The following is a 21,943-nucleotide window of genomic DNA, read 5'->3' on the forward strand; positions in this document are numbered from 1 at the left end:
TTCCACTAAACCAGGAAGCTCAGAACAGAAGCAGTTCCTGTCCAGGCATAAACGGTCTGTGGACTTTGAATACTTTTCCCCCCTGCATGCACCTGTGTGGGCCTATTTCAGGAGAATAGCCCCTTGTTGGCAGACTGCAACTGTTTCAGCTGTTCAGTGGAGAGGTGAGTGTTTGATGTTTGACTCTGGTTTACCTATTAAACAGGGTCCTCACCTGCCCACACCAGTGGCCTAAGGACTGGTGGGTCCACTTAGGCCACCCAGCCACCCGCGACAGGGGTCCAAGGATAACTGGTATCTCCCAGCCCTTACAAACAAAAGCATTGGGTGCCCATGGTCCATCTGCAGAACCCACCCACCTGTGCACTCCAGGGAACAGGAATGTGCTTTCCTCACAGACAGGGGACAGTTGTCAGCCCTTTGCCTTATCAGAGCATGACCTCCTGCTGCAACCAGATACTGGTACCTCTACCAATCACCCCTGCCCCTCTAAGACTGTAGGACAGAGCCTGTACCACACAATTGACGACCAACTACCTGGATATCTGAGCTGAAGCCATACAAGAAAAGTGAATGGACTCCTAGACTGATATACCTGATAACAGCTCTAGCCATCTGGTGACAGGACGTTAGAGCTTCAAAGGGGAAAATATTCAAGCTAACTCATTCAGGCAACCTATTTGGGCATATCAAAACAAAACAAAGCAAGAAGCTAGGATACAGTAACCAAACATAAAGTAATACAATAACGTATAGATGGCTTGGAGACAACAGTCAATATCAAATCACATAAAGAAACAGACCATGATTGCTTCAACAAGCTCTCAGAACAAAGAATCAATGTGTCTTCTGGATGACGGTGCCTTCCTGGAATTACTTGCTGCAGAATACAAAAGATTACTGTACAGAACTCTTCAAGACATCAGGAAGGAGATCAGGCAACTTGCAGAGCAAGCCAAGGAACACACAGATAAAGCAGTATAGACTCAACATTGTGAAAATGACAATTCTATAGCAAGCAATCTAGAAATACAATACAATCCTGATCCAAATACCAACAGTATTCTTTAGAGAGATGGAAAAACTTATCATTAACTTTATATGAAAAGGAAAGAGGTCCTGGATAAGTAAAGCACTACTGAAGAAGAAGAATAAAGTAGGGGGACTCAGACTACCTGATCTCAGAACACATTATACAGCTATGGTAGTTAAAACAGCCTGGTACTTGTACAACGACAGACACATTGACCAGTGGAACAAAATTGAGAACCCAGATGTAAACCCATCCACCTACAGTCACTTGATCTTTGACAAGGGCCTCAAGTCCATCAAATGGGGAAAAGACAGTCTTTTTAACAAGTGGTGCCAGCAAAACTGGATGTCCAGCTACAAAAAAATGAAACAGGACCCATACCTCACACCATACAGAAAAGCTAATTCAAAATGGATCAAAGACCTAAATATAAAACCAAAAACTCTAAAGATCATAGAAGAGAAAATAGGATCAACACTAGAGGCCCTAATACACGGCATTAACAGTATACAAACCATAACTAACAACACACAAGTTCCTGAAGATAAACTAGATGACTAGAATCTTCTAAAAATTAAACACTTATGCTCATCAAAAGACTTCACCCAAACAGTAAAAACATTGTGCTGGAAGTCCTAGCTAGAGTAATTAGACAAGAAAAAGAAATATAGGGGATCCAGATTGGTGAGGAAGAAGTAAAACTGTCCCTATTTGCTCGCAATCACTAGCCATTAGAGAAATGCAAATCAAAACCACCATGAGATACCATCTAACCCCAGCATTACTGGCACAAATAAAAAAGAAAATAACAAATGTTAGAGAGGCTGCAGGGAGATTGGAACTCTTGTGCACTGCTAGTGGGAATGCAAAATAGTACAACCATTTTGGAAAACAATATGGCACTTCCTTAGAAGCTAGAAATAGAAATACCATATGGCCCAGCAATCCCACTCCTAAGAATATATTCTAGAGAAGTAAGAGCTGTCACATGAATAGAGGCATGCACACCTATGTCCATTGCAGCATTGTTCACAATAGCAAAAAGATGGAAACAACCTAGATGCCTATCAGCAGATGAATGGATAAACAAACTATGGTACATACACACAATGGAGTGCTATGCAATGATAAAGAACAATGCTGAATCTGCGAAGCATGTCACAAAATGAATGAATCTGGAGGGCATTATGCTGAGTGAAATAAGTCAATCACAAAAGGATAAATATTGTATGAGACCACTACTATAAAAACTCATGAAAAGGTTTACACGCAAAAAGAAACAATCTTTGATGGTTGCAAGGGAGGGGAGCGGTGGGGATGGAAAAAGCTAAATAGACAATAGATAAGCAGTAACTTTGGTGACGGGTAAAACAGCACACAATACTGGAGAAGCCAACACAACTTGTTCAAAGCAAGGTCATAGCAGCTTCATAGACACATCCAAACTCCCTGAGGGACCAAATTACTGGGCTGAGGGCTGTGGGGACCATGGTCTCAGTGAACATTTAGCTCAAATGGCATAACATAGTTTTTAAAGAAAATGTTCTACATTCTTCTTTGGTGAGTAGTATCTGAGGTCTTAAAAGCTTTGCGTGGCAATTTAAGATACTCCACTGGTCTCAGCCCATCTGGAGCAAGGGAAAAAGAAGAAAAACAAAGATACAAGGGAAAGATTAGTTCAAAGGACTAATGGACCACAACAATCACAGCCTCCACCAGACTGACTCCAGCACAACTAGATGGTAGACTGAGTCTACCACCACTGACTGCTCTGACAGGGATCACAATAAGAGATACCAGACAGAGCTGGAAAAAAATGTAGAACAAAATTCTAACTCACAAAATAAAAAAAGACCAGACTTGCTGGCCTGACAGAGACTGGAGAAACCCTGAGAGTATGGTCCCCGGATGCCCTTTCAGCTCAGTAATGAAGTCAATCCTGAGGTTTACCCTTCAGCCAAAGATTGGACAGGTCCATACAGCAAAATGAGACTAAAGGGGCACACCAGCTGTGGGGCAAGGACTAGAAGGCAGGAGGGGACAGGAAATATGGTAATAAGGAACCCAAGTTGGAGAAAGGAGAATGTTGACATGTCGTGGGGTTGTAACCAATGTCATAAACAATATTTTAAAAATTGGATAGAATATGGACAATAGAGAAGATAAAAAAAAAAGGAGACCTCATGTGGATAATAGTTGTTTCTGAATAAACAACCAGAACAAAAGGAGGAAATGTCATAATAAATAGCTATTAGAAGACAACTTTCTTAAACTTAAGGATATCCAGTATATAATAATTGCTATTTTCTCAAAATAAATAAATAAATAAAATGAAATGTTACACCCCCCCCCCAAAAGAAGTTATTTAGGTAACTTTCTTTTCTCTAAAATAATACTGTTGTGGATTGAATTGTGTTCCTTGAAAATATGTGTTGAATCCTAACCCCTGTATCTGTGGATATGATCCTGTTTGGAAATAGAATTTGCTTTTTGTTATAAGTTCATACCAGTGTAGGGTGAATACCAAACTTAATAACTTCTGAGTTATAAAAAGACCAGAATGGACACAGACACAAATAGTGGAAAGACAGAGACCAAGGAATGCCAAGGATCACCAAGAATAGCCAAGGATTGCTGGCAGACACCAGAAACTAGGAGAGCAGTTCACAAAACTAATCATGACGGTAGAGACTGTGTGCTGGACTTCTAGCCTTCAGAACTGTAATAAAATAAATTCCTGTTCTTTAAAAAAAAAATACTACGGTGTCCAGAAAGCGAACCTGTTGCCATTGAGTTGATTCTGACTCATAGCAACCCTATAGGACAGAGTAGAACATAAGGAGCTTGACATTGTGTGTGTGTGTTTTGGCCTTATGCTGCAAGTGCACCTGGTATTCTAAAAGGAATCTGCCTCCAGGCAGTTGGCTGGCCATTTGTTCAAGGGCCACACTCTAGAAGAGGCAACTACACATGCTTTGGTAGTCTTTACAGTCAATGTACAAGAGACGCTGTGCTAGTTCCATAGTAAACACTAAAAATGGGTTTTACTGGTGACATTGGTGGCTTCTGAATTAGTATGATAAATGTTAGAAATGGCTTGCACTGGTAAAATTGAGGCTATTCAAGACATGTATCCTGGCTAAAATACTTAAGAGACGAGCCTCACCTTGCAAGAACAGGATATAGGAATCCAGGGAGGCTTGTAGCCTGGCCCTTGGGAAGGACACTGAGGGCTTGATCCGTAAATATGTGCAGACATGGGATCAGAGGAACTCTGTTTTGATACCAGTGCTAAAGTGACAGAGCCTGTCTCTGGATCACTGCTACAAATGCCTATGTAAACCTTTCATGTAAGTTTGGAGGCTCCAAGTCCCTGAGGGAAAAGAACTTACAGAGCCTCTTGCATGAAGTCTTCTGTGCATGTCTACTAACAAGGGTGTTTTAATAATTTCTATGGCAGAATTTGATCTGACACTGGCTTTCTTTATAGCCTGCTGACAAGATGATGGAGGAGTGGCTAACCATTACTCACTTTCCCTACCAAAAAGGAGCCCACTCTTATCTACCAGAAAGTACCTGGGAGTTGGATGTAAGCATAGGCCATGTTTCCTACCTGCGGCCACAAGCATGGAGCAGTCCTCTGCCCTTGCTGAGGAGCAAAGGGAGTGGGCTTGCCTCCTGCTACCCTTTCTTTCACTCTCAATTGGAGCAGAAACCCCTTGCTCTTAAGCCACTTTCAGAGCAAGAGCCAAATTGAAAATGGTTTAAAGACCACTTCAAGAGTCACAAGGAATGAACACTTCCTCAGGAAGCCTTGCAGAGTTCCATCAACCAAACTTAGGTGCCCCTCTCCTGGGCGCACCTCACAGCCCATGCAGGGCAAGGCTGCATTTACCGGATATTCCATTCTTATACTCTTTTTTTTGTCCCCTTCTTTCTCTTTGGGAGGATGTCTTTGATAATACAGAGTTAAAAGACAGACTTTGACAAATTAATGTTGAAGTTGAGCTACATGAGCAAGAGGAAATGAGTTCACTTGAAGGGTCTAAAGGATCTCTGTGTTCTCTGGGGCCTCCAGGACTGAGAGATCTGGTGCTGCCTGTTCACAGTTGGCAGCACCTATGGGGAGGGCAGAAGGGGCAAGACACACCTGCATTCAGAGAGCTCTATATACTCTAGATTGAGGAGGCGAGTGTCCTCTACTGCTGTGCCCGCAGACAGCATGCCTCACCAACCTTACATTTTGTCAGCTGTCTCCCAACAGGGCCATGAGCAGAGGACAACAGGTGCAGTGGAAAGAGCACAGGGTCCCAGGCTTGAGTCCTAGCTCCAACTCTGGCTTTAGCTCTCTGGGTGACTTTGGCAAGTCCTGTGCCCTCTCTGGGCTCAGACCTCTCATCACAGGCTGACTTCTTTACTCTCCAGTTCTGAGACCTCAGAGCAGCAGAGTGGGCTTGGCTGTCCTGCTGCCTGAGCTTCCACAACTGTCCACCCTAGAGAGAAGCTTCAAGGGCTTCCTGGCATCGTCCCAGAACCAGCCCAGTGTTTGTCAGCGTGAACACACAGCAGATGCTCAATGAATAGATAGTTTGGTCTGCATGCTGAATTTGAATATAGCGTTTGTACTGTTGTGAAGTCCTGACGCACCCAGAGCCCTGTGAGACCTGGCTTCATTCCCCCATGGACCCACCTTCTGCCTACACTGAGATCCATTGAATGCCACTGATTCCACACGCACTGATTGCCTGTCTGCTGTGTCAAGGAAGACCACAGCTTGTGTTTCGCCTCCTTTGAGCTTACAGAGGGAGGCCTGGCCTGGGAAGGTGGTAGAGAACAGCCAGTGTTTCAGATACTGCTCCATGTAGACCTGAGTGAACATATGGCTTCATAACAAGTCTAATTTCTTTATAACTATTTTGGCATGGAGTCCCTGGGTGGTTATTTGAGTTTTAGATACAGATGACTCTCAGTTGACAGGTAACTGTCAACGGTTAATGCATTTTGCTGCTAGCTGAAAGGTTGGAGGTATGAGTTTACTGAGAGGTGCCTCAGAAGAAAGGTCTGGTGATCTCCTTCCAAAAAATCAGCCACTGAAAAGCCCTATGGAGCACAGTTCTACTCTGACAAACATGGGTTCACCATGACTCGGAGTGGACTCAATAGTAACTGGTTTCTTTCTGGTATTTGGGCACATTATCCTGGGGCATCACTTAGAAGTCAGAGGCCAAATGAAGACTGACCTGCAAGGAAGTTCTCAACCTTAATGGAAGCAAACACACATCAAACACACTCAGAAGAGGCCAGAAAACATGAACAGAATGATTTTCCTGATTTATAAACTTACGAGGAGAAGAAAAAACCCAGAGCCAACCTGGCTGTCATGTTCACTGCTATCATGTTTTCCCCCTGAAGGCACATCTACCTGGCAAACTACATTATTCAGGAGGACACAGAGTGAGGAGGAGGGTCCTAGTGACTGGTATCACTAGGTTATTATAGCCCAAAATACCTGTCTTTTTATAGGTGCACTTACCCAGGGGGACAGGCTGCATCATTCAGAGGGTTAATTCTACCCTTTGCTATTCTTTCTGCAGGTCTTTGTGGCTTGTTGGCCCTTCCTCACAGACACAGGCCTTCACAGGCAGGTCAGTGCTTTTTAAATTTTTATTTGTTTATTTTTATTTTTGCAAATTGTTTCTCATTAAACAATTAATACACATATTGTTTTATGACATTGGTTGTCAACCCACGATGCATCAATACTCTCCCCTTCTCAACCTTGGGTTTCCCATTTCCTGTCCCATCCTGCTTTCTCATCCTTGCCCCTGGTCTGTTATGCCCCTTTAGTATGGTATACATGGTTGAACTATATGTATTACTGTTTGTTTTACAGGCCTGTCTAATCTTTGGCTGAAGTGTGAACCTCAGGAGTGACTTCAGTACTGAGTTAAAAGGATGGCATACTCTCAGGTTTCTCCAGTCTGTCAGACCAGTAAGTATGGAGTTTTTTGTGAGTTTGAATTTTGTTCTACATCTTTATTCCAGCTCTGTCTGGGACCCTCTTTTGTAATCCCTGTCAGAGCAGCTGTAGTGGTAGCTAGGCACCATCTAGTTGTACTGGACTCAGTCTGGTGGAGGCTGTGGTAGTTGTGGTCCATTAGTCCTCTGGACTAATCTTTCACTTATGTCTTTGATTTTCTTTATTCTCCATTGCTCCAGACTGGGTGGGACCAGTATACTTGTCTTAGATGGCCACTCATAAGCTTTTAATTTAAGATCTCAGATGCTACTCACCAAAGTAGGATGTAGAACATTTTCTTTATAAACTATGCTATGCCAATTAAGCTAGATGTCCTCCGAGACCATGGTCCCCAGCCCTCAGCCCAGTAACTCAGTCCCTCAGGAAGTTTGGATGTGTCTATGAAGCTGCTATGACTTTGCCTTGGTCAAGTTGTGCTCACTTCCCCGGTATTCTGTACTGTCTTACCTTCACCAAGTTACCACTTATCTATTGTCTAGTTAGTGATTTTTCCCTCCCTACTCCTGCCCTCCCTCATAACCATCAACGGTTGTTTTTCTGTGTGTAAACTTTTCATGAGTTTCTACAATAGTGGTCTCATACAGTGTTTGTCCTTTTGTGATTGACTTATTTCACTCAGCCTAATGTCCTCCAGATTCATCCATGTTGTGAGATGTTTACCAAATTCATCATTGTTCTTTATCCTTGTGTAGTATTCCATTGTGTGTATGTGCCATAGTTTTTTTTATCCATTTATTTGTTGGTAAGCACTTAGGTTGTTTCCATTTTTTTGCTATTGTGAATAATGCTGCAATGAACATGGGTATGCATATGTCTATCAAGTGACAGTTCTTGTTTCTCTAGGATATATTTCTAGGAGTGGGATTGCTGGATTGTATGAGAGACATTTCTGAAATGGTGTCTATAGAACTAGAGGAACAACTTCACCAGCTGCAACAAAAAAATCCAACAGCCCAACCCATTGTGGTGGCTGTCTTTCTATTTAAGGGTCAAAGAGGGACCCCTCTATACAGTGTGCAATAGGTCAATATCATTTGCTCAAAGGCAGGGTCAGAAACAAGATGTCTTTGAGGTTCCCATCTTGGGCAACTCGGTGAACAGAATGTTTTTCAAGAAAGTGTAAAAATGGGATTGAAATGCAGACTGTAGTCATGGAACTAAACTTCAGTTGGACAGTATACATCTCATTGACTTCAGGGGCATTCCAATCTGATCACCTGAGCTGAAGTCCTTTGACTGTGAGGGAATCATGCCACCTGGTGCTGTGTCTATAACAGGAGTGAGTGTCCCTACCACAATCACATAGGGACAACACTCTGGATATTTATCTGGAGCTTTGTATAGCTGTGTGTGTTGCTGGGTGCTAACCTTCACCAAGGGCTTGCTGGGCCTCTCTTCTCTTTTCCAACATCAGTGCATCATCACAGAATTAATCCGCATATAATGAGGTTAAGTTAATTTACCTTGAAGACTCCTTACAGCTGTCCAATTTTATGATGGTTGGGCACATTGATAATGAGGCACTGTTTCAGGGACAGGCAGTTCCCTGCTGCCATGGTTGTTTACAGCTGATTCTGTTCTGATTGGTCAGTGCCAAGTTGTTAAATATTTGACTATCATCTCTGGAGGTTTTAAAGCACAGTGCTGGCTCTGTTGATTGTAAAATAAACTAGAATTTCTGACTTGTAGGGGCTCAGGCTAGGAGAGACACCAGGGGAAGGAAAAGCGAAGTCAACAAAGGCTCAACCAGGTAAATTCAGCCCCTTTACCAGCTGCAATGAAAAAAATCCAAGTACCTAACCCATTGTGATGGTTGTCTTTCTATTGTGCAATGGGCCAATGTCATTTTCACAAAGCCCTCTCCTCCCATAAAGAAATTGTGGTGTTTTGGTAAGAAGCACAATTTTCCTGTCAGTATATAAATTAGGATGGTTAGCTGCAGTCTCCTGGGTTTATGTGACCAATGGCTCAGCAATGTGATTTTAAGTCCTGTATTATCTCAGGGTTTTTTTTTTTTATTATCTCAGGGTTAGTCTCCTTTCTGGTAGAAAGGCTGACTGTAATCTCTGGGGCTACTTGCTTCCTTGGTCACATTTTAGGGAAGAGTTTTGCTTTCAAAAATTCTCTCATGGAAGCAACCATGCTATTTTCCCAGGGCCCATAGTGAACATCTTGTCATATCTCACAGTCCCAAATTGGTTTTGGCTTGCCCTTCTCCAGGTCACTCACTGTGGAAAGGCAGATGGCATGCCCCTGATTTGCTTAGACTAATCAGTGCTTATCCCTGGGGCTGGGCATTGTTTTGGGGTCAGCCCCTCCAACTGGATAACAGCCATCCATTGAGGGAAGAGTGGCCTGGATGTTTGGGGAGAACTTGAATTCAGGGAAACTCATTTAGGCTTGTGTAACATTTCCTAGTTTAGAAATAACTTCTGCATCTATTCGATTTTCCCAATAAAAATGCCCTATGTGTAAGTAGAGGGGTGAGCTTCCTTTGGTAAGGAAGGTGAGGGAGCTATCAAAGTTTTGTTTTTTCACACAGGTGTTGTTGTTGATAGGTTCTGTCGCATCGGTTCCAACTCATAGCAACCCTATGCACAACAGAATGAAACAGTGCCCGGTCCTGCGCCATCCTTACAGTCGTTTTTACGCTTGAGCTCATTGTTGCAGCCACTATGTCAATCCACCTTACTGAGGGTCTTCCTCTTTTCTGCTGACCATGTACTTTGCCAAGCATGATGTCCTTCTCCAGGGACTGATCCCTCCTGACATGTCCAAAGTATGTAAGACACAGTCTCGACATTCTTGCTTCTAAGGAGCATTCTGGTTGTACTTCTTCTAAGACAGATTTGTTTGTTCTTTTGGCAGTCCATGGGTATATTCAATATTCTTCGCCAACACGACAAGTCAAAGGCGTCAATTTGTCTTTGGTCTTCCTTATTCGTTGTCCAGCTTTCACATGCATGTGATGCAACTGAAAATACCACAGCTTGGGTCAGGTGCACCTTAGTCTTCAAGGTGACATCTTTGCTCTTCAACACTTTGCAGCAGATTTACCCAATGCAGTGCATCTTTTGACTTCTTGACTGCTGCTTCCATGGCTGCTGATTGTGGATCCAAATAAATTGAAATCTTTGACAACTTCAATCTTTTCTCCATTTATCATGATGTTGCTCATTGGTCCAGTTGTGAGGACTTTTGTTTTCTTTATGTTGAGGGGAAACCCTGGTGGCTTAGTCGTTAAGTGCTACGGCTGCTAACCATGAAGTCGGCAGTTCAAATCCACCAGGCGCTCCTTAGAAACTCTATGGGACAGTTCTACTCTGTCCCGTAGGGTCGCTATGAGTTGGAATCGACTCGACGGCAGTGGATTTGGTTTGGTTATGTTGAGGTGCAATCCATACTGAAGGCTGTGGTCTTTCATCTGTATTAGTAAGTGCTTCAAGTCCTTTTCACTTTCAGCAAGCAAGGTTGTGTCATCTGCATAACGCAGGTTGTTATGAGTCTTCCTCCAATCCTGACACCCCGTTCTTCATATTCTAAAAGCAGAGAATACCAGAAGGATGTTTACCTGTGTTTTATTGACTATGCAAAGGCATTCGACTGTGTGGATCATAACAAATTATGGATAACATTGTGAAGAATGGGAATTCCAGAACACTTAATTGTGCTCATGAGGAAATTTCACACGGTGGGGGGTGGAAAAGCAGTAACTCTTAAGGAAGGAGAGCAAAAGGAGAGTCTACATGTTGTCTGATACATGAAAGAAAAGACTTCAAGAAGGTCTTGTGGGCAGAACGAAGGGGCAGGAATATTTCAGGAATGTGAATTTTCTCTAAGAGGTTGGGGTATGCTGGTATTGAGGCGAGTTGGGATAGCCTGGGAAATAGGAGTAAGTGAGGTGGTAGGTGGTGAAGAGGACATGGATGATTTATATACTGTATGAGTAGCCACTGATGGACCCTAAGGAGAGGAAGATTATAGCGGTTAAAATGTCAGTGTTTAAAAAATAAAGAAAACTTAACAGGTCACAATCTTGAGTGGCACCGTGGCTGGGGCCACACAATACACTAAATTCCTGGTATAACAAATGCAGCAGCTTATTTGAAAGTGCTCATGTAAAGCCGGCTATGGTTTGAAGGATGACAGAGGCAGGGTTAGGGATTTAGGACCTTGGGAAATTGTCGCTAGTCCCATCCAAGGGGTTCTGTGGCCCACCCTGCTATCAACCTATCTGAGGATGCTGGAGAAGATTTCTTCAGCTCAGCATCCAGGGATGGATGGCTGACAGCTGATGTGCCCTCAGCAAAGGTATCTCCACCTTTTTCTCCTCCTCCTTTCTTTCTTTTTTTTTTTTTTTTTAGAATTTAGGAAGTCTCATCTTTGAATAAAGTCCTTGTATATCACACTAACAGAAAAGGGCCAACTTCTGCAAACTGACCACAGATCCCATTCTTGACAGATTCATTCAATAAAACTACATAGTATCATTTTTCACCACTCTACATGAAAGTTCCCCTATCAGATTATACTTCCAAATCCTGTATCTCTATTAATAACCTTATTAAAAACCTCCCCATCAGCACCAACAGGGAGATTCCCCCCTAAAAAAAAAAAATCAGTTTTTGTCAAGTTGATTTCAACTCATGGTGACCTCGTGTGTCAGAGTAGAACTGTACTCCATTCCCAAATAGGGTTTTCAATTAATAATTTTTCAGAAGTAGATCTCCAAGCCTTTCTTCCAAGGTGCCTCGGGGTGAACTTGAACCTCCAACCTTTCAGTTTTCAGCCAGTTAACTGTTTGCACCACCCAGTGACACCAATTTAAGAAACTTCAACATTTGTGACTGAAAAGTAAACTCACAGAACTTTCAGCCCTGCCCCTGCCAGTTCAGCTCCTACCAATCATGGTGTGTGACCTTCAAGCCCCCTTCCCCTTGAGGCGGACCATCCTCAGGTGAAACCTGGGCCTGTAGTATATAAGAAAAAACCACCCACCCCCATCCTTGGAAGAAGCACTTGACTGCCAGGTTAAGTAACTTGGCAACCCATAGAGTTCTTAGCCACAAACGCCAGGGTTCTGGAATGGAATCCTGTGGTCTCAGTACCCACAAGTCACTAGGAACCCTTGAGGCCCACTGGCAGATCATGGCCACCTGGCCCTGGGTAGACAGAGAGATGTCAGATCTCCAGACTCAACTGGATACCCTGGGGAGGTGTCACCAGCCAAGCAACCGTCGAAGCTAGTTGGACAGCCTTGGAAATCAGAACAGATGCTGTTCCAAATTTGGAGAGAGAAAAAAGCTCATGGAGACAGAGAAGTCCTACTCAATTCTGTCCTTCAACTGGAAAGAAGAGAACTTGCTGAAAAAGTAACTCAGTTTTCTGGAGTTTATAAAGAAATATGAAGCCAACGCCTGGCTAATGGAGCAGAAAGCCTTTTACAAACGAAGCCACTTGAAGCTCTGGAGGTCAGAGCTGGCGCATGCCCGCCTGCTGGGCAATAAGGATCTGGTCAAACGGCTCACTTCCAAGGACATGTTCTCCAACTATGCCAGCACCTTGGTAGATGAGAGTGAAGCAGCTGTGAAGGTGATAATTCAGGAGAGTTTGGGAGAACAATATGCTCTTCAGACTCAGCTTGGACAAGAACAGACTCCACCCAACTCTCAGGAGTGGTCCACTTAAGTAAGCGGAGGCAGCTTCCAGGGTGGCCCTAGAGGTCGACTCCAGGGAGGAGAGCATGAGGTCGGCTCTGGTTTTCTCTGCAGAGTCTCTCAATCATCCAGAGCATGAAGTGCCACCGAGAAAGCCTCCTGCTGACAGCAGCCTACCATGGGCCCAGAAAGGGCTTGTGAAGGACTTCTGCAGTAGGTCCTCAAGCACTGTGCACAACTGTCTCCTAGATCCAGTCACTGGAAGGAAATCAAAAGGTAATCTTCTCAAATACATTGTGTATGGTGACACAGGTGTGGAGCACCCCAAGAAAAAAAGTTCAAGACCCAGGAACTTCCTCTATAGCCCAGAGGATGTAAAAATGGAGTCAGCACTGCTGACACAGATCCAGGCCATCCTCAGGCAGGGACTTCTCAACAAAGAAAGGGCGAAGGATCTGGTGGAGACAATCAGAAGCCTCTGGCAGCCCACATATTTTCTCTCCCAAGATGAACCTTCCAAGAGCCCTTTGGAGAAACGAGGCAGGGAAGCATTGCATGCCCTGGGAACTGGAACACACACCGCAGGAAGCAGGCAGAAAATTGTTCTCCATGAAACTGGAAAACAAACTGGAAGCAATTCCATCACTAAGAATAGACACTGTTTTTTCTAAGGCATCCTTCCCCGTCCCACCTTTATCATTCAGCAACAACTCCTTAATACTTACCAAATAAATGTCTTACCCCTGGCCTCAAGACTGCTCCTGAACTCAGGGAGAAGATGCTTTCCTCTTTTATGAAAACATGGCAATTAAGGCAGGATTTAACAGTAAGAAAATGGACCCCAGCACTGACCAGGAGCCCTTCCAATGAAGAAAGGAGCAGCAGCTGGGGGCGCCAGGGTTTCTTGAAGTTTTAACACCAGGCTTGACCTCCAGACCAATCAACAGTTTTCTAGGAAAAATATCTAAGAGGAACATGATTCTGAAAAACTTTTTGTAAAAAATGATAATTTGGGGAATGTTAAGAAATGGCTTGGGGAGGGAGCAGGTTTGGGGAAGCTCTAATTTCTTAACTTTTTACAATAAAAGCAATCAAATAAATGAGAACTAGTTGCCTAGAGAACTAGGCGGAAGCTCGCTTTCCTTCCTGCCTCCAAGCAAGCCCTAACAAGTCTCCTCATATCAAGTTAAATAAGGAGTGTGGACTTAAGCATGCCCAAGCTACAGTGGTACATATAAGTGCAATGGCCAGAGTGATCTTGGGCAAAGTGCTTCACAGCTTGTGACCTAAGTTTTCTCATCTGTAAAATGAAGGGTGACAAGATGATCTTTTAGGTCATTTTTATCCCTAAACCTTCACGATCCAATTACTTTAACTTGTTGTTCACAAAAGTAGATATTGGGTGGCTGATGTTCTGCAAAATAAAATACCTTCAGACTTTTTCTGATGTGATATATGATATAAGGCAACATAATTAAAAATTTTTCTATCAATTAGGTGGTCATGATTATACATATGTGTAAAGGCCTGGCAATCTACTTCTAAAAAAATCAGCCAATGAAAATGCTTTGGATCACAGCGGTCTGATCTCAACCTATAATGGGGATGGCATAGGGCTAGGGGCAACACTTCATTCCATTGTGCATTGGGTTACCATGAGTTGGGGCTGACTCAACAGCAGCTTAGTAAAAAAAAAAAAAAAGTAGCTCCCAACAAATATACATATATATGGTGGAGCTTTTATAGTTAAATGAATAGAATAACATAGGGTTCTTTGAATATTATTTAACTCTGTATCTTTCTAAATGTTTAAGTCCCATGATGACAGTTTAAAGTAACCTGAGACAGTGGAATTTGTGTCATAAAGTGCTTGAAGTGAGGCCTGTCTGCAGGCAGCCGCTTCTATCTCCTGTCTCACTGTAGGGGGTGTGTGCTGTCCAGCCGCTTCTATCTCCTGTCTCACTGTAGGGGGTGTGTGCTGTCTCACATGCCTGTCTGCATCTCGTGTGGATGCATGTTCATCTTATTTCCTCTCTAGGCTGGTTGCACAGACGGTTGACAAGAGACAAAAAGCCACCTTTAAATGGGTAATGAGATTGCAAGTATGGTGTGGTGGAGGATGCAGAAACGAGTGGGATGGAAAGCCTCATAAAACTCCTCTTATTTAGGAAAACTTAATTGAGCTATTCACCACTTTCTTAGGATAGGAATATATGGAAAACAAGCTTATTTCCCTCTTACTGGTTTTCTGAACAAGCTACATTCATAACAGCAGCATGTGTGTGTTGGGGGCAGGGGGAGGGTGGTGGTTAGGTTGTCCCTGCACAGTGGGGAGAAGGAGCGTCTGAATGGCCAAAAAGGTCCATTCAGGACTCCTCTTTCCATACAGGAGCAACTCTAACACTACCTTCTACTTGCAGTTTCTGTGGAAGTCTAGAAGTCTCACTGACAGATCAGATCATTTGGCTTTTTTTTTTTAAAATTATACTGTGTTTTGGGTGAAAGTTTACATAGCAAATTAGGCTCCCGTTTAACAAGTGCTATACAAATTGTTCAGAGACATTGGTTACATTTGCACAATGTGTCAACATTCTTAATAGTTCCATTCTGGATATTTCTAGTAATCTGGTTTCCCTGTCCCCTTACCCTTTCATCTTTGCTTTAGAGTAATTCTTGACCATTTGATCTCATATAGATGATTTTTTAAAGGTAGGCAGTACTTATGAGTAATATTCTTTATTATACGAGCCAATCTGTTATTTAGCTAAAAGGTGGCCTCAGGGGGTATTTTTGATTCAAGGTTTATGGAGTATCTCAGGGCATCTCTTCTCAACCAGTCCAGTATGGACTTTTTAAGAATTTGAGTTCTGTTTTATATTTTTCCTCCCATTCTATAAGGACCCCTCTAATGTGGCCCCATCAGAATGGCCATTAGTAGTAGCCAGGCACCATCTACTTCTAGTCTCAAGGTAGATGAGGTTGTAGTTTGTGTAGACTGTTAGTCCTGCAGACTAGTATCTTCTGAGTCTTTGGTTTCCTTCTTTCTCTAATGCTCCAGAGGAGAACAGATTGATAGTTGTATCTTAGATGGCCCCTCATAAGCTTTTAAGACTCAGATGCTACTCACCAAATGAGGATGTAGAATACAAACTTTATGAACTATATTATGCCAATTAACCAAGTTGTCCCATGAGACTGTGGTCCTAAGGCTTCAAACCCAGAAAATCAATCCTGTGAGGTGTTTGGTTATGTCGAAGAAGTATCTGTAACTGTGTCCCCTATGTGCTTTTATGATATACATAAATATATATGCATATACACACACATATATATAGATACATGTATATATGCACATGTATATACATATCTATAGATATATATGCGTACGTACGTGCTGAGCAAATAATCTGAGAAACTGGACTATGTGAAGAAGAACCTGGGAGATATTTTGGGTTCAGTTCTAGGCTACTGCAATAAGGTGAATATTGCAATAGAGCTAGTCACATGAATTTTTTTGTTTCCCAGTGCATATAAAAGTTATGTTTACACTATTCTGTAGTCTATTAAGTGTGTGATAGCATTATGACTGAAAAATAACACTGTTTCATTAGGTGCAGTCAAGTTGGTCCTGACTCATAGCAACCTATGCACAACAGAACAAAACACTGCCCGGTCCTGTGTCATCCTCACAATTCTTGCTATGCCTGAGCTCATCTCAGCAGCCACTGGGTCAATCCATCTTGTTGAGGGTCTTTCTCTTTTTCAGTGACCCTGCACTTTACCAAGCAGGATGTCCTTCTCCAGGGACAGGTACCTCCTGATAACATGTCCAAAGTATGTGAGATGAAGTCTCACCATCCTTGCTTCTAAGGAGCATTCTCCTTTACTTTTTCCAAGACAGATTTGTTGCTTCTTCTGGCAGCCCCATGGTATATTCAATATTCTTTGCCAACACCATAATTCAAAGGTATCAATTCTTCAGTCTTCCTTATTCATTGCCCAGTTTTCAAAGGACATGAGGCAATTGAAAATACCACTGCTTGAGTCAGGTGTACATTAGCCCCCAAAGTGATATCTTTGATTTTTAGCAATTCATACTGTAGGATGTAGTCTGATCTTCATCAGTGCTTCAAGTCCTCTTCGCTTTCAGCAAGCAAGGTTGTGTCACCTGCATATCACACGTTGTTAATGAGTCTTCCTCCAATCCTGATGCTGCGTTCTTCTTCATATAGTCCAGTTTTTCTGATTATTTGCTCAATATGCAGATTGAATTAGTATAGTGAAAGGATGCAACCCTGACATACACCTTTCCTGACTTTAAACCATACAGTATCCCCTTGTTTTGTTGGAATGACTGCCTCTTGGTCTATGCACAGGCTGCTCATGAGCACAATTAAGTGTTCTGGAATTCCCATTCCTCACAATGTTATCCATAATTTGTTATGATTCATACAGCCAAATGCCTTTGCATAATCAATAAAATACAGGCAAACTTCTGGTATTTGCTGCTTTCAGCTAAGATTCATCTGCTATCAGCAATGATATCCTTTGTTCCACATCCTTTTCTGAATCCAGCTTCAATTTCTGGCAGTTCCCTGTCAATGTATTGCTGTAGCTGCTTTTGAATGGTCTTCAGCAAAATTTTACTTGCATGTGATATTAATGATAATGTTTGATAATTTCTGCATTTGGTTGGATGACCTTTTGGAATGAGCACAAATATAGATCTCTTCCAGTCGGCTGCCCACGAAGATCTCTTCCAAATTTCTTGACATATTTGCATCACGCGCTGCATCATTTTGTTGAAGCGTCTCAATTTGGTATTTTTTCAATTCCTGGAGCCTTGTTTTTGGCCATTCCCTTCAGTGAAGTGCAAATTTTTTTCCTTCAGTACTATGAGTTCTTGATCATATGCTACCTCCTGAAGTGGTTGAACATTGACCACTTCTTTTTGGTACAGTGACTCTATGTATTCCTTCCATCTTCTTTTGATGCTTCCTGCGTCATTTAGTCTTTTGCCCAAAAACCCATTGCTGTCAAGTCAATTCCTACTCGTAGAGACCTTATAGGACAGATTAGAACTGCCTCAGAAAGTTTCCAAGGAATGGCTGATGGATTTGAACTGCTGACCTTTTGGTTAGCAGTTGAATGCTTCAATATTGCAATTCAAGGCTTGAATTTTTTCTTCAGTTCTTTCAGCTTGAGAAATGCTGAGCTTCTTCCTTCTTGGTTTTCTAACTCCAGGTCTTTGCACTTTTCATTATTGTACTTTGTCTTCTCTTTGAAATCTTCTGTTCAGCTCTTTTGCTTCATCATTTCTTCCTTTCCCTTTAGGTACTGTACATTCAAGAGCAAGTTTCTGAGTCTCTCCTTACATCTATTTTGGTCTTTTCTTTCTTTCCTGTCTTTTTAATGACTCTTTGCTTTCTTCATGTATGGCATCCTTGATGTCATTCCACAATTCATTTGGTCTTCAGTCATTAGCGATGTGTCAAATCTGTTCTTGAGATGATCTCTAAATTCAGGTAGGATATACTCAAGGCTGTGTTTTGGTTCTTGTGGATTTGCTCTAATTTCCTTCAGCTTGAACTTGCATATGAGCAATTGATGGTCTGTTTTGCAGTCAGCCCCTGGCCTTGTTCTGCCTGATGATATTGAGCTTCTCTATCGTCTCTTTCCACAGATGTAGTCAATTTGACTCTTGTGTATTCCATGTGGTGATGTCCACATGTATAGTCACCGTTTATGTTGTTACAAAAGGGTATTTTCAGTGAAGTTCATCTTGCAAAATTTTATCATGTGATCTCTGAGGTCGTTTCTATCACCAAGGCCATATTTTCCAACTACTGATCATTCTTCTTTCAAACTTTCGAATTCCAATCACCAGTAATTATCAATGCATCTTGATTAAATGATCAATTTAGGATGGCAGAAGTTGGCAAAAATCTTCAATTTCCTCATCTTTGGCATTAGTACTTGGTGTATAAAGTTGAGTAATAGTTATATTAACTGGTCTTCCTTGTAGGTGTATGAATGTTATCCTATAACTGACAGCATTGTACATCAGGTTAGATTTTGAAATGTTCTTTTTGACAATAAATACAATGCCATTCCTATTCAATTTGTCTATCCTGGCATAGTAAACCACATGATTGTCCAATTCAAAATGGCCAATACCAGTCCATTTCAGCTCAGTAATGCCTAGGATATTGATCTTGATGCAGTCCATTTCATTTTTTGCAACTTCCAGTTTTACTAGTTTTATACCTCATACTATCCATGTTCCAATTATTAATGAGTGTTTGCAGCTGTTTCTTATTTTGAGTTGTGCCACCTCAGCAAATGAAGGTCCTGAAAGCTTGACTCCATCTGTCATTAAGGTTTACTGCTTTGAGGAGGCAGTTCTTCCCTAATCATATTATTTCTAAAAAAAATGATGTATATACCTTAATTAAAAAATAACTTATTGCTAAAATATGCTAACCATCATCTGACCCTTCAGTAAGTCATAATCTTTTTGCTGGTGGAGAGTCTCACCTTGATGCTGATGGCTGCTGACTGATCAGGGTGGTGGTCTGGAGGCTGGGGTGGCTGTGGCAATTTCTTAAAATGAAAATAAAGTTTGCCTCTTCAATTCAATCTTCCTTTCCTGAAAGATCTCTATGGCATGTGATGCTGCTTGACAGCACTTTATCCACAGTAGAACTTCTTTCAAAACTGGAGTCAATCCTCTCAAACCCTGCTGCTGCTTTTTCAACTAAGTTCATGTAATATTCTAAATCCTTTCTTGTCATTCCAACAATGTTCACAGCATCTTCACCAGGAGTAGCTTCCTTCCTAAGAAACCACTTCCTTTGCTCATCCGTGAGAAGCAACTTCTCATCCACTAAAGTTTTATCATCCCATGACTCACTAATGTTCTTAATGGCATCTGGAATGGTACATCCTTTCCAGAAGGTTTTCATTTTACTTTGCCCACATACATCAGAGGAATCACTATGGCAGCTATTACTGTAGAGTCAATTCCAACTCACAGAGACCCTATAGGACAAAGTAAAACTGCCCAGTAAGGTTTTCAAGGAGTGACTGGTGGATTTGAACTGCTGACTTTTTGGATAGCAGCTGAATGCTTAACCCCTGTGCCACCAGGGCTCCAGTGGCAGCTATGGCTGCTAGAGTCTTATAAAATGTATTTCTTAAATAATAAGACTTGAAAGTCAAAATTACTCCTTAATCCACAGGCTGCAGAATGCATGTTGTGTTAGCAGGCATGAAAGCAACATTAATCTCCTTGTGCATCTCCATCAGAGCTCTTGGGTGACCAGGTGCATTGTCAATGAGCAGCAATGTTTTGGAACCCCCCCCCAAAAAACAAAAACAAAAAAACAAACCCGTTGCTTTAGAGTTGATTCCGACCCAGAGCAACCCTAGAGGACAGAGTAGAACTGTACTATAGGGTTTCCATGGAGCAGCTGGTGGATGAACTGCCAGCCTTTTGGTTAGCAGCTGTATCACTTAACCACTGTGTCAACAGGGCTCTAATATTTTGAATCTTTTTCTTTGAGCAGAAAGTCTCAACAGTGGGCTTAAAATATTCAGTAAACCATATTTTAAACAGTGTGCTGTCATAGAGGCTTTGTTGTTCCATTTACAGAGCACAGGCAGAGTAGATTTAAAGTAATTCTTAAGGGCCCTAGGATTTTCAGAATGGTAAATGAGAACTGCCTTCAGCTTAAAGTCACCACGTGCATTAGCCCCTAACAAGAGAGTCGCCTGTCCTTTGAAACCAGGCACTGACTTCTCCCGTCTAGCTATGGAAGTCCTCGATGGTATCTTCTTCCAATACAAGGCTGCTTCCTCTGCATGGAAGATCTACCGTTTAGTGCAGCCGCCTTGATCAGTCAGCTACATCTCCTGGGTGATTTAGTGCAGCCACCTTGATCAGTCAGCTAGGTCTCCTGGGTGATTTAGTGCAGCCGCCTTGATCAGTCAGCTACGTCTCCTGGGTGATTTAGTGCAGCCACCTTGATCAGTCAGCTACGTCTCCTGGACGATTTAGTGCAGCCGCCTTGATCAGTCAGCTAGGTCTCCTGGGTGATTTAGTGCAGCCACCTTGATCAGTCAGCTAGGTCTCCTGGGTGATTTAGTGCAGCCGCCTTGATCAGTCAGCTAGGTCTCCTGGGTGATTTAGTGCAGCCGCCTTGATCAGTCAGCTAGGTCTCCTGGGTGATTTAGTGCAGCCGCCTTGATCAGTCAGCTACGTCTCCTGGGTGATTTAGTGCAGCCGCCTTGATCAGTCAGCTAGGTCTCCTGGGTGATTTAGTGCAGCCGCCTTGATCAGTCAGCTACGTCTCCTGGGTGATTTAGTGCAGCCGCCTTGATCAGTCAGCTACGTCTCCTGGGTGATTTAGTGTAGCCGCCTTGATCAGTCAGCTAGGTCTCCTGGGTGATTTAGTGCAGCCGCCTTGATCCGTCAGCTAGGTCTCCTGGGTGATTTAGTGCAGCCGCCTTGATCCGTCAGCTAGGTCTCCTTGGTGATTTAGTGCAGCCACCTTGATCAGTCAGCTACGTCTCCTGGGTGATTTAGTGTAGCCGTCTTGATCAGTCAGCTAGGTCTCCTGGGTGATTTAGTGCAGCCGCCTTGATCAGTCAGCTACGTCTCCTGGGTGATTTAGTGCAGCCGCCTTGATCAGTCAGCTAGGTCTCCTGGGTGATTTAGTGCAGCCACCTTGATCCGTCAGCTACGTCTCCTGGGTGATTTAGTGCAGCCGCCTTGATCCGTCAGCTAGGTCTCCTGGGTGATTTAGTGCAGCCGCCTTGATCCGTCAGCTACGTCTCCTGGGTGATTTAGTGCAGCCGCCTTGATCAGTCAGCTACATCTCCTGGGTGACTTGCTGCAGCTTCTACATCAGCACTTGGTGCATCACCTTGCACTTGTACGTTATGAAGACGGGCTCTTTCCTTAAACCTCACGAGTGAACATCTGCTAGCTTTAAACTTTTCTTCTGCAGTTTTTTCACCTCTCAGCCTTCATAGAATTGAGGGTTAGGGCCTTGCTCTGGATTAGGCTTTGGCTTAAGGGAATATTGTGGCTGGTTTGATCCCCTACCCACATCACTAAAACCTTCTAGGTATCAGCAGTAAGGCTGTTTTGCTTTCTTATCATTCGTGTATTCACTGGAGCAGCACTTTTAATTTCCTTCAAGAACTTTT

At 42.7% G+C, this 21,943-nt stretch overlaps 1 protein-coding gene across 1 annotated transcript in view; it reads right to left on the bottom strand.

The window, feature by feature from the left end:
• Positions 1–3,831: 3,831 nt before the first annotated feature.
• The window catches only part of UBE3A (ubiquitin protein ligase E3A), a 157,881-nt gene continuing 139,769 nt past the window's right edge, over positions 3,832–21,943 (bottom strand). Inside the window, exon 12 of the mRNA XM_064296189.1 lies at positions 3,832–10,612. Coding sequence (XP_064152259.1) covers positions 10,606–10,612 — 7 coding nt within the window. The 3' untranslated portion in view covers positions 3,832–10,605. The remainder of the gene's footprint in view (positions 10,613–21,943) is intronic.

The sequence above is a fragment of the Loxodonta africana genome, chromosome 13 (genome assembly GCF_030014295.1).
Source record: "Loxodonta africana isolate mLoxAfr1 chromosome 13, mLoxAfr1.hap2, whole genome shotgun sequence".
In the NCBI taxonomy this organism is placed as follows: domain Eukaryota; kingdom Metazoa; phylum Chordata; class Mammalia; order Proboscidea; family Elephantidae; genus Loxodonta; species Loxodonta africana.